This window comes from Rousettus aegyptiacus, unplaced genomic scaffold (assembly GCF_014176215.1).
Source record: "Rousettus aegyptiacus isolate mRouAeg1 unplaced genomic scaffold, mRouAeg1.p scaffold_m13_p_13, whole genome shotgun sequence".
Lineage (NCBI taxonomy): Eukaryota > Metazoa > Chordata > Mammalia > Chiroptera > Pteropodidae > Rousettus > Rousettus aegyptiacus.
The window spans coordinates 26,185,894-26,199,406 of record NW_023416288.1 but is presented as its reverse complement, the minus strand read 5'-3'; the positions used below and the strand labels follow the sequence as shown (position 1 = coordinate 26,199,406).

At 31.6% G+C, this 13,513-nt stretch overlaps 1 protein-coding gene across 4 annotated transcripts in view; it reads left to right on the top strand.

The window, feature by feature from the left end:
- The window catches only part of DGKB (diacylglycerol kinase beta), a 583,166-nt gene that overhangs the window by 221,601 nt on the left and 348,052 nt on the right, over positions 1-13,513 (top strand). For all 4 annotated transcript variants that reach the window (XM_036230387.1, XM_036230386.1, XM_036230388.1 and 1 more), the window contains 2 exons: positions 767-840; positions 4,435-4,509. In XM_036230387.1, the coding sequence (XP_036086280.1) occupies positions 767-840; positions 4,435-4,509 (149 nt within the window). The remainder of the gene's footprint in view (positions 1-766; positions 841-4,434; positions 4,510-13,513) is intronic.

Here is a 13,513-nt window from a genome sequence, read left to right as displayed (position 1 = left end):
ACCCTATCACAAATAACTTTGCCGTTCACTAAAAAAGTACTATCACCTTACTTGTTTTATTTCTTCTCCTGGAATGTTTCACTACTAAATATGTTTGTCTGTATATTTGTTTACTGTATGTTTCTCCACTGGAGTATAAGCTCTCCTGTGACAGGCACTTTTTCTCGTTCAACCGAGAAATGGGTAGTGATGGAAGCAGTGCATGGCGTATAGCAAGGACACACTCTTTAATGGACTCCTTTTTAGTGAATAGACTTGTTTACTGGTCCTTTACTCTGTAGGCAGACAAAGAAAGCAGTGGGGAAACATCATATAGAAAGGGGCTCTTAGACTGAAAGGGGCGTCAAGCTACCTATTTACAAGTGGTTGGGAAGACAGATTCCACACATGCCACAAAGTTCTAAAGTCTGGGTCCTCTACAAAAGTAGGGCTCTCTGTAATTTGATTCTTTTCTTTTTTTCTAATATTTTCCCCTCTATATTCTGTTTTATTCTGGCTGGTTTATTCACTGTACCATAAATTGTACCTTTTGTTTTCATCTTATGGCTGTTCAAACTTATTCCTTCCTCATAGCTGCCTTCCTCTCTGCCCTGTATTAAGCTGGATCTTACCTCTCTTTGACCACACACACACACACACACACTCTTCAGAATAAAAGAGCCATATTTTTGAATTTGCCAGTTGGCATTTTATGACTTAGAAATTAAAGGGAACTTTTTCATATATAATGTGAATAATTTGTCTAATTGTCCAATTTTTCTTCTAGATCACTCCTGTTCCTGGTACTCATCCACTTTTAGTTTTTGTAAACCCCAAAAGTGGTGGGAAGCAAGGAGACAGGTATGTTTTAAGTCATGTTTATTTTCTGCATCATAAATATGTAAAAAGATTAACTAAAACTGTGGTAAAAACATTTGAAAACATTTCTTATGATTTACTAATTTTTAATATGAAGTAAATAATGCTAATGTCTATATGTTATATCTTGATGTAATCTCTCCTTGTTTTTACAGTTGAAATTTTAAAATAAAAGTTACCTTTTGTAAATGTTCTTATTATCATATCTCAGGTATCTGAATTTTCTCCACCCTACATATCCTTCCTAAACCTATCAAAGAGATTTGTGTGCAACATTGCTCCATAAATACTATTGAATGAAAATTGGTTCTCTAACAGTCTAGTTTCATTATTTTGCATGTAGCTTTTCAGTTTTCTGAGCACCATCGATTGAGGAGGCTTTTTTTTCTTCATTGTATGTTTTCGGCTCTTTCGTGGGAAATTATTTGCCCATGTATGTGTGGGTTTACTTCCTGGTTCTCAGTTTTGTTCCATTGATCTGTTAGAATGGCTATTATCAGCAAGACAAGTAATAACAAGTGTTGGAGAAGTAGTGCGGAAGAAGGAAGCCTTGTACACTGCTGGTGGGAACGTAAATTGGTACAGCCGCTATGGAAAACAGTATGGAGGTTCCTCAAAGATTTATGAATAAAATTACAATATGACCCAGCAATTCTTCTTCTGAATATCTACATGAAAAATTTGCAAACATTTAGAAAGCCAATTTTCTTAAGCTAGTAATGAGAAAAAGAATTTATATTCAGCTTCTAGACAAAATATATTATAATGATTTTCTGCATGTGCATTTTGGAGAACATGATGCCATATTTCTTGGAGAAGCACAATTAACTTAATCTGAATAATAATAAGCTTCATTATCAAGTATCTCAATATTCTGGCTGACAACACAAAATTTTGTTTTTCTGATGAGTTAATGATTTAGTCATATTTAATAAAGATCTGAAAATTACCAAATTGAGGAGTAAATCATATATCCCTCTAAAGAGAATAGTGATAATAATGTATTTGTATCTGCTTTAATAATTTCTAAAAGTCTTTACTAATCCCAGCTAATAAATGAGCAATCAGATAAAAGCACTAATCCACACACTGTGGTAATAAAACAGAAATTACCTTTGTGGTTTACCAAATAGGGAAGTTTAAATGTTTCCATGAATAAAAATACTGTAATTTCTTACCATTTAACTTTCCAGTTGTATTTCAATGAAATTAAGAATGTTCTTCAGTTTCTAATCAACAAAATATTATTTCTGCTTAAAATGTTTTTATCAGCATATAGTTATATTTTAACTCTGCTAAACATGATAGAAATTATTTTAAGTAAATAGTTGCTTAAAATAAGCATTAAAATATTTATAATGCTTTATTAAAGAAAATAGTTGCCTCACATATAGAGATATAAAATAGTAATTTAAAATAATGCTAAATTATTTTCACTAGTACTAACAGTCTGTCTGCTGTATGGATATCTTGAATTAAAAAACTAAACTCTTCTCAAAGAATTAGATAAGACTAAATTCATGTTTGGAATTAGACACAAATTAAGTCTCAAGAGAAAAAAATAAAAATATATTATGTAGGAGAAACCATTTCCCTCACACTAAGATAATATTAACCATGTAGAATATCCTTTAAATGTCTCTCTACCCCTTTTCCCACATACAAAAAATAATTTTCTTTAAATTAAAAATAATTATATAGATACACTAAAGTCATAATATGATTATATTTAGTGAGGTGGGCGGATAGTTGAGTGTTCCTGTATGCATACTCACTTATTGCTTGTCCTTTATGCACTAACAGGGACCATTTAAAGTCAAAGAAAATGTAAATGTGTTTTCAAAGAGATCTATTATGAACAAGAATGTAAATTTTTCTGAATTCATAACAAGAATCTTTTACAAACAGTGAGATTCCATTCAGGATTTTTCTTTCAAAATGCTTTGGCTTTTTTTTACTTTGATATGTTAGATAAGTAGAAAAGGTCACAGAATCACATATTCATACAACGTTTCCCATATCAATCAACAAGTATGAAAGTGGTCACAAATCATCATTCAGACAGCAATGCCTGAGCAGAATGCAAACTCTGCTAGGTACTGGGGATAAAAGACATACAATACTGTCATGTGGGGAAGCAGGCACACAAGCAGATATTTTGCAATACCGTATGGTAAAAGCTAAGCTGGATATGTTTTAAATAAAGGTATTAGGAAAGTTCAGAGGAAAAAATGACTGTTTCTTAAGCCAGAGGTCTTTGAAAAGAGGTAGCTTTGAATTGGTTCTGATAAAAGTCAATGTTAGGCAGGTGAAAGAAGAAGAAAGACAGATTTGTTAAAGGGCATGGTGTTTTGGGGAGAACCAGGAGATATTCACTAAGATTAAAATTTAAGGGAGGAAGGGTAAAAATGAGACCTAAACTATTCTAAATATAATAAAATATTTTATATTATAAATAACTTGACATGGAAACTTTTCATCATGGAAACAGCATGACTACTTAAATAGCGGTATAGAAGAGGGCTGGATAGGCAAGATTTTTATATAATTGGTGAGAGCTCGAAAGCCTTAATTAAGCCATATGGATGGCGTACATAGCCAGGTTTGATAGGCATTACTCAGATGGAAGGTGCAAGGATCATCCATAATCAGGTTTAGGTGCTAGGCAAAAGGAGGTGCTGAGAACAACACTAAGATCTTTCTTGAGACACTAAGTAATATGAATTATCAAGATCTAGAATGTGAGGGTTATTCTGGATTTGAAGTGGGGGGAATATAAGCAGATATTGCATTGTGCATTTGGAGAGTTTCCATCAGTAAACCCGAATGGAATGTGTTTATAAAATATGCAGTAACATTTTTACATGTATGTGAAAATAATTTTAAAAATCTAAATACATTTCTTCACTTTTATTATTTTGTCTAAGACTTGCAATGATGTGAGATATATGTGCACTTAGAAATACTTTGTTGCATTTGTTATACAAAGGTTGATTTCTTTCAGAAAAAAATAAATTATTTAATATGTACTATTGAAACAGTTCAGCAATTTTATGAGTTGACTGATCAAGATGCTTGTTTATATGAAATAAATAGGCAGATGAGGTCACATTATTTGCTTACACACATACAAAATGCATAATCTAAATTTCTATGTGGGAGAGATAGTTTTCATCTCTATTAGGCTGGCCCCATAACGTATAAATTTCACAAGGATTTATTAAGAGAAGATAATTAAGTAATTTTATACTAATATTAAAATATTTATTTGAAATCTAATTAGCCAAATATCATAAAAGCAGGATAAAGTTCTAAATAAATATGCATATTTAGAATGCAAGTATCATTATTTCTAATTTATAAGTCACATCATCTTTATAATTACTGCTAAGCCTCTTGTTAACAGAAACTTTAGTTCTTATTGAACTTTTATACTTCTAATATTAATACAAATTTTATAAATATATATAATTACATCTATATGTATGATTACAACATTAAAGAGTGCTATTTATTTTAAAATTTGGGGGTATCACCAGATTTATAATTTTTTCTTTGATATTTTCATCTTTATAGAATTTACAGAAAATTCCAATATCTACTAAATCCTCGTCAGGTTTACAGTCTTGCTGGAAATGGACCAATGCCAGGGTAAGTCCAAGGATAACATCATTACCATTAACTCATTTAATACTATTTAATTAAATAAGCAGCCTGACATGCCTGAAAATAATGTTATTTGAATACAGCAACCATATCAATATATGAAAAAGTATTAAATATAAACTACATAAGAGAAATCAATGCAGGTGCTGTTTTTCAAAAAAGCCCATTTTGAGCAGTTTTTCTCCCTTCTAAATATTGTGAAGTAACATTAATTCTAAAGCTAATAATATTCACACACATAAATATATATACATACACTAGCTGGATGCTTAAACTTCAAAACTCTGAACAACTCTTCTCCTTTGTCTGTAAATATAGAATACAAATCTACAGAGTAAAGATAAATCTAGTTAAAAAGAATCACGACCATTGTATGATTTTATAATTACTACTTACCAAATCTAATAACTATCACTCTATACTGTATTGTTGATAGGTAATATGCAGTAAAATAAAATAATTTTTTAACAGAAACCATATACTTTCGATGTCATAAGTAGTCACTGAAATAAATCATCATTAATTTGGCCTAGTTAACTAATTAATGTCATTTTCTTCCACTGACCTGTTTTCTCTCTTTCAACATGAGAATAAACGTTAGACCAGATGAGTGAACAAATGATCTACAAGCCTTACACAAGTTTCATGGTTTTTTTTTTTTTTTAAGAAAAATAGCCAGTTCGATTAAATAAGTTCCTTAGGTTATTCTCAGAAACTAGAAACCAAATAATGAAATTGTCTGTACTATTAAATGCTCAGAATAAAATTTCTAATAATGTGTCTATGTTAAATAAATATAAGTACAATACAATTATTAATTAACACAGGCTCCCACAATTATATTCATCTCTTTCTTCCACTCCCTGCTGCCTGCTGTCCAAAGCCAGTTTTCCAATGCTGAGCAGTGATCTGAGGAACCTCCTTGCTGTAAAAGGCAGGCTCACCACAGGAATTTAGTTCAGAACAATACTTTTGTCAAGCTCCAGACTCCAGAAGCTAAAGGATCATGAACAGATTATTGGCTATGTGAGACACACAGGAAGCCACACGATCTAGATAAAGCCAAATAAAAGTAAAGTCTTGATATTAACACAAAGGTCAGACAGGATAGCTCTTTTTCTTGTTCTTTCATAGTCCAAACTTCAAAGAAGTAACTCTTATTCTGTAGGATTAAGGAATCGTGCATTCAAAAATGTAGCTATTCCAAGACCTCTTACCTCCGCCAAGCCTAGTAAAACCTAGGATTTGTTTGTGTTTCATTATTGAATGCCATGCTTGCTGACTCCGCTAATTACAAGCCTTATAACAATCTCTCTGTGCTTTCTTGATCTTTTCTGTAAAATGAGAAAAATATTAGCTGCCTTATACAATAGTTTTGAAGTAAAATGAGTTGATGCCTATGAAGCATATAAAAATTTGCCTATCACATAATATGTCCTGTTAATGTTATTATCAATATTGTTAATAGTAATATTAATTAATAATTACAAATAACATGACCACTTTGTGGCTCTGTGAAATATACTGCAATAACATTGATTTTAGCCCTGTTTTCTCATTTCATTTTTCCTCTACTCTAAATATATACTACATGTTTCCTTTCACTCTTTCAGTTTTTGGCATCCTCTTTTCCTCTACTCTATTTTAATATATTGAAAAAATAAAAGTAATATATGTACTTTTAAAAATCCACACAACAATGAACATTATTTAGAAAGTAAGTTAAAGGCCCAACTTCAAGCAATACCACTCCTTAGGGATTATCATTGTGAATTGTTTGTGTATGTTCTCCCAGAACTTTTTCTATAAACATAAAAATTTATGTATATAATGTATTTACATATATATTCATATATGTAATAGATTCATATACTAATTTATGCACACATGTATGTTTTATAGATAAATTTATTTTTTACATAACAGAGTAATTCTTTTATTATACTCAAAAGCATATGACAAATACTGAGTTCAGTCCTTATTGATCAGTTTTATTATTTTTAAGAGCTATAGAATTTTCCATAGTTTTCAGCTTTGCCATTATTCATAAACACTTAGAATACCTGTACTTGTAAATTATAACCAAATACACTGTTAACATTTATAAAATTATATATGTTTTTTAAAAAAGTATATTTAAATATTTTTATTGAACAGGTTGATATAGGTAGTGTTGCTTGGTTGAGAATATTTTAATTTAATTGTGTAAGGTTCTGCCAAAGTGCTTTGCAAAACATTAGTACTGAGGTTGCAATCTTAGCAGCAACATATAATGCTTATTTTTCATGCCCTCCTTTGAATTGGCTATCTTTAGCAATTTCTATTTTTTGTCCAATATGAGAGATGAAAATATGTCCCTATCATTTTTATTTGCAAGTCTCTGATCAATTATAAACTTGAATATGACATTAATTAGATTAACTTTTCTATAAACAACAGAAATGTACACTGATATATCTAAAATAAAGTTTACTGGAAAATTATGGAGTTGCTCATAAAATTAATGGAAAAATGAAGAACTGTTTCAGAAAAGATACAGATCAAGACAATTTTAGGAAACATAACAGCAGGAATAAAAGGACAATGTCCCATGGGCATTATTGCTGAGAGGAATTGATTCCAACTGCTTTTGGTACACTTACTCTCTGCTCAAGATTCAAACCCCAGAGAGAAACAAATTTATTGCTCTTGTTTCCCATGCTAAAACCTTGGCTAATTCGCAAATGGGACATCTTTACTGACCTTCTTGTCAAGATTGTATCCAAATAGTTTATTTCTTCAAAGGCCAATGAGGATGCTATAACCTGGGGACTTAAGGTGAATTCTTGGTGGGAATAAACAATAAGTGTTCACCACATTTCAACCACTGGGCTCTCCACTATCCCTTCTTTTCTAAACATGTAAATTGAAAACAATTATATCAGTTGACATATTGCTACTAATAAATAAATAATGGAAAACATACTCTTATCCTCCTAAAATGTAAACAACCCAAGCTCTCATATAATTACTATACCCGGCTTCAAACAAGTTCTGGTTCTTTGGAAATATCTCTGGAGATGACTATTGTCTCCACTCTTTTCACCAATTTAGTCAAAAATAAGGAAATGTAAGGGTAAAATTTTAAAAGATAACTAGTTAATTAAATACTATTTTTAATAATATAAAGAATTAAAACATGTCAAGTCTATAGTCCTAGTTTTGCAAGTGATTGAAAATTGTAGCTGAAATACAAAACATTTTTCCTGCCTATATGTCAGCTCTTCAGAAATTTTTACGCAGCACAGTGACCTAAGTATTTTTACCTGCTAGATCTGATACTTTGGTAATCTTGTTTGTATAGGGCAAATTAGTCTCTCACATACCTGTACTGATAGGCATGGTGGTATATGACAATATTAGAACCACCTATCAAATATCTCTGGGTATCTTCCCAAGAGCCTTGATTTTATTGTTTTTCTTTAACTATAGGTATTGAGAAGCCATAATGATTTCTCTCATGATAAACTAGTCAGAAGGTAGATTATTCACATTTTCTTTTTCTTTGTTACAGCAACCAGCAATATACTAGAAATGACTCTTTTGTTAGATTGGATATTAAAGTGGAAACAGGGAGAGAGAGCCCTTCCTCACAGCTGCTTACCCATATTTCCCATGGAATGAGTGATAAGCCTCTTAAGTAATGCCATTAAGATTTGCATTCGTTTGTTACTGTATGTAATCTAGCCTTTAATGACTAACAAATGATAGGAGTAGAGATCCTATTAATGCTTCCTATTCCCATTGTATAACAGCAAATCTATTTCTCCCTGGGAATCAAAGTCAATTATAAGTTAACATCACATCTTTCTTTGTCCTGTTTGTCTTGTGGTATGAAGAGCCTCAAAATGTCTAGGTGTCAGTTTCAGCTTCTAATTCAATGAAAACTTTATTGTCTCATATGGCAACATGATTTTTAATCTAAACCATTAAAAAAAAAGAAAATACAAATTAGTAGTTACAAAATAGGCATAGAATGTAAAGTACAACATACGGAATATAGTCAATAATATTATAACTATATATGGTGCTGAGTGTGTACTAGACTAATCAAGGTTATCATTTCATGAGTTATATAAATGTCTAATCATTATACTATATACCTAAAACTAATATAAAATAATATTAGATCTCAGCTATAATTGAAAAATAAAAACATTGTTAAATAAATAAATAAACTATATGATTTCAAAACCAAGAGGATGGAAAGCAAATTTTTGAAAGTAGATGTATTAGTAAGTGATATATAGAGAGATTTAGTATAAGGATTTTGCATGTTAATGGAGGCTAACAAGTTCAAAAATCTATAGAGTCGATGTTCTAGTTTGAATCTAAAGGCTGGCAAGCTGTTGTAAAATTAGGAAGAGCCATTGTCTCAGTTTGAAGGCCATCAGGCTGGAGAATTCTCTTTCTGGAGCAGGGTTAGAATTTTGTATTATTTAGACCTTCAACTGATTAGACGAGGCTCATACACATAATGGCGAGAGGGCAATCTACTTTAAAGTCTATCAATTTAAATGTTATTCTCATCCAAAAACACCTTCACTGAAGCACCCAGAATAACATTTGATTACTACATGGGCATCCCATGGCACAACCAACTTTATACATAAAATTAATGATTACAGAGGGTGATAGTGTAATTGTAAGTTTTATTACCCAAGTTTTACCTTGTGGTCCAAGAACCATCTTTTTTGACATGGGTAAAGAGAATCATACAGTTCAGAGCACACAATACACCATATGCGTTCCCATTTTTCAAGAGTCTAAGTCTTCAACAGACTATGTCAATATTCTATTAACTAACTGCTTCTCCTTGATAAAATATACAAGAAGCCTTTTAAGTACGACAGGAATCATCTCACTGCCTTTATTTTCCTCTGTGAAATAAATTATTTGAAAGGAGACAACAATATGTGAGACACCATGATAGTGTATAAGGCATTCAGTAAGTCAATTGCTGTGACCAGTGACAAAGACATAATGGGAAGGAAAAATAAATCCAATTGCTAGAATAAATGTCTAGTTCAGTGAGGCAGATGGCTGCACTTCCATTATGGAAAGGGTCCAGTGAATTTAGGCTGTTCCTAAGTAGCTGACAAATTCCCTTGAGGTACAGTAACATATTGGAATTTACTTGTTGGTTCCTTTGATGACAGTTGAATATTCCGGAGTCAGTAACTATCCTTCTTGTTGAAGATAAATCTGTGTTGTTAACCTCTTCCATTGTTTCCACAAACATGAACATGTGCTTTTAAAACACTCACTGGGAGTAACTAAGCATAAATGCTGACTGGCATTCCTTTGGGACATCTGTAGTCCCAATAGATATTCCTTTTGAGAAATTCGGTTGTATAAATTTACCTTTCATCACTAATTCTCCATTCTTGTTCTTTCCAAATCCTTCATAATATAAGATATATTATTAGCAAGCACTGTGAAATTTGTGTGTTTACTAAACTCTGGGCATTATTCTCTCCAGGAAAGGTAGACAGAAAATCTTATGGTTTTAAATACTGCCCGCTTGTCAAAATGCATTCTTTTCTGTCCTCCAATTACTGTGTGGTTGTACTGCCACAGCTGTCTGCTTCTTGCTACTTCCGATATATCATGAAGCATCATTGGTAAATCAGTTTTTTTTTTTTTTTTCATTCTAAAAAGTTAGAATGGAGAAATCTCTATTTGGGCATAGGTCTAGGTTGAAAGAGAAGTAGAGAGTGCAGCCAGAATTAGATTATCTGAGAGCTGGACACAGTTACTTGAATTTCTTAAAAGTTCCACAGCTGATTATGTTGAAGAAGCATGGAGAACAACTGAGTTAGTAGATCAATTACTGTATAAATAGGTGTTATAGGCCATATCTATATGCTACAGTTAGAGTAACTTCCTGTTTAAATTTACAACAATCACTTTAAATTCTTAAACAACCTATTCATTTTTTGTACTACCATTTTTGCAAATTGCCATGTAGGAATGAATCTGCAACCCCCCTTGGTGTCTCAAAGATCAAAATTCAGATTTAAACTCCAGAGAAAAAGTATATCATTGTCCTAGCCTTGGCCACATGCCTACCCCATTGCTTGGGCCAATATAGTTGGTTTACTTGTTAGATAGACCTATCAAAACTGAATTCATCAGTATGTTTCCTCACAGTAAAATAAGTCCAAAACCATAGATGCTCCAAACAAACATTTTTTTTCTTAAATATACTAAAATTTTATATTTCTTATATGAAGCATATGTTCTTTTATTTGCCTACTTTCCTTTTTATTTGTGTTTTTCATGTTCATTTTAACATCCCATTGCACAAATATTAATGTTATCATTTTATATCTGGTGCAGATGTTTTCTTCTAGTTTGTTCTGTGTGCTTTCAATTTATATATTGTCTTTTTTTGACCATATAAACATTTAAAATTGTCATCTACTAATTAATTCTATGCTGAACGATTTCTAGATTTTATTTTAGAAAACTCTATTTATAAGCCAAAGTTACTGAAATGTTCCTGTGTATCTTTTTATTAGTTTTACACTTTAAATTTATAACCTTGAACCTCTAAAGATTGTATTTTTCTTAGAGATGCATTGACAGATTAGGGTGAAGTAGGAATGGAACACTTTCTTTATGTCAGATTGAAACCTAGTTGTCCCACCAAAAGCTGTTCATTCATCCACCGTTTCACCACTGATTTGACATACTTCATATATAATGAAATGATAGATATATTAGAGTATTTCTATCCTTTTCTTTGCTACATTAATGTATTTTCTGATTCTTAAAATAGACTGTTTTTTGTACTGGGACTCTAATTATTCTCTCAAAATTGAGTGACATTTATTCTTTCCAATGTGTTAAGTAATGTCTCAAGTTTTTAAAATATGAGTTTGCTTAGAATTGCACTGAATTTCTTGTTTCATCTTGATTACTATGGGTATGCCCTGTTTCTCTCTGATACCAAGATGAACACTGCATGCCCAGTGGCCTACCTGCACTTCTGTTAGAGAGCTATTCCTCTGTTGCTATCCTAAGGGCAAATGCCACAGGCAGCTGTTCTGAATGGGGACCCTGGCCAGACATGGCTGACCTGCTCACTTGCTATAACTCCTTCCATCCCTGTTTCTATGTATGGTGTACCTGATTCTTGGTCCGCTAGGACAGTTCCTTTTGCAGTGGTTCCTTTTAATGTATTGCTTTGTAAATTGCTCGTTCTGTAAGGTCTCTGTACGAATCTAATGCTCATTGTGATTTAATTTTATCACCATTTCTGGTTTATTACTTTCCCAATGCTACAATATTCTTTTTAAAAATTATATATACATAATTTCATCAGCCACCTTGAGCCTGCAGCTATTCTTTTACTTTTCTTTTTTTACCTCAATTTATCTTCTTTACCACAAGAAATTTTAAAACCATTTTGTATGCATCCCTTCTCTCATCCTATCTTAATTTAATTTAATTTAACCAATTTGTTTATGGAGTAGAAGCTTTTCCTGATCTATCGAAACCTATGCTAATTCCTAGTGTGAATTATCTGTTAAATACCAAAACTCTCTGGCCATTTCTGTTTTTATCTCTGATTATTTTCAAGATAGAAATTGGTGTTTGTTTGTTTGTTTTCATTATATCTCTTTATCTAAATTTTCTCATTCTGATTCTGACTGGTCTATTTAAAGATATCTGAAACTAAAGTCTGTGCTATGAAAGTTGTCTCTTCCTGGTGATGCATATTGTGATATAATTGACTAAATTAATCATAGGTACAAAATAGTTGGTAAAGATGAAATTTAAAATATATACCATTCTCTGGTCTTTATAAAATAAGTTTTTCTTTTGCAAATTAATATAAATATGCATATCTCTAGTTGTTATACCAACTAGTGACTTATGAAAGTTACTATCAAGTCTTTTGTATACTTGTGACATTGCTTGGTTCTTTCTGACTCTAAATTTTAGCATTGCCTATGCACTTTGAATGAAGCAGACACCACTTCCTGCCCTCATGACCATATGTTTTAGTGGAGGAAGACAAATTAAACTAATAAAAATACATTATGTCAGCAGAGAAGGTGAATAGAATGGTAATGAGTGGTGGTTGTTGTTGTTGTTGTTGTTGTTGTTGTTGTTGTTATAAATAGGCTGATCAGGGAAGAACTCACTGAGTATAGACCTGAAGGAGTTGAGGGAGCAAGCCATTTGGCCATTTCATAAAGAGCATTTAAGGCAGAAGGAAGAGCAAGAATAAAAGCATCATGATGAGAGACTATTTGACATGGTTGGGAAACATCAGTAAGAAGGTCAAGATGCCTGGAGAAGAATGGATAGCAGTAGCATATTAGAATATTACTGATGGGCCAGATAACATAGGGTCTTACAGTTACTGTGAGAATAATATTTCAATTTACCTAAGACTCTTTTGGTCTATTCCTGGTGTTCTAGCATCCACTCTAATTTAATAATGAATTCTTCCAAGTTAACTTCTTTGAAAGGTCAGGAAGTACATATAATTTATGGTTAAATTTAAACTCTTTATTATATTTTTCACTTAATTCTTTACTTCAAAATTGTTGTTCAGTTCTGTTTATGTCATGATCATGTAATTTACAAACTTAAAAGAAATATTTTTAATTATATTTCCAAATATATATGCATATATTAGTACATACAGAATAGGTGCATATACATAAGTACTTTGAGAGATGGAGACACATGTACATGACCAAAAATTTGACTGCATATTCGTAGCACTAAATATAGTATGTAAATTTAGTGAGTTGATTTAACTCCTTTCCATTATAATGAAGAACACTCTTACATTTATAGATGAGAGAAAATAACTAAAAAACCTCCAAACCCCAAAATAGTTGTTTCATGTCCTTCAGTTTCCTTGCTCTTAAATAATAATTTCTATTTATATATATTTAAAACATCCTAAAAGGGTTACTATTTTCTA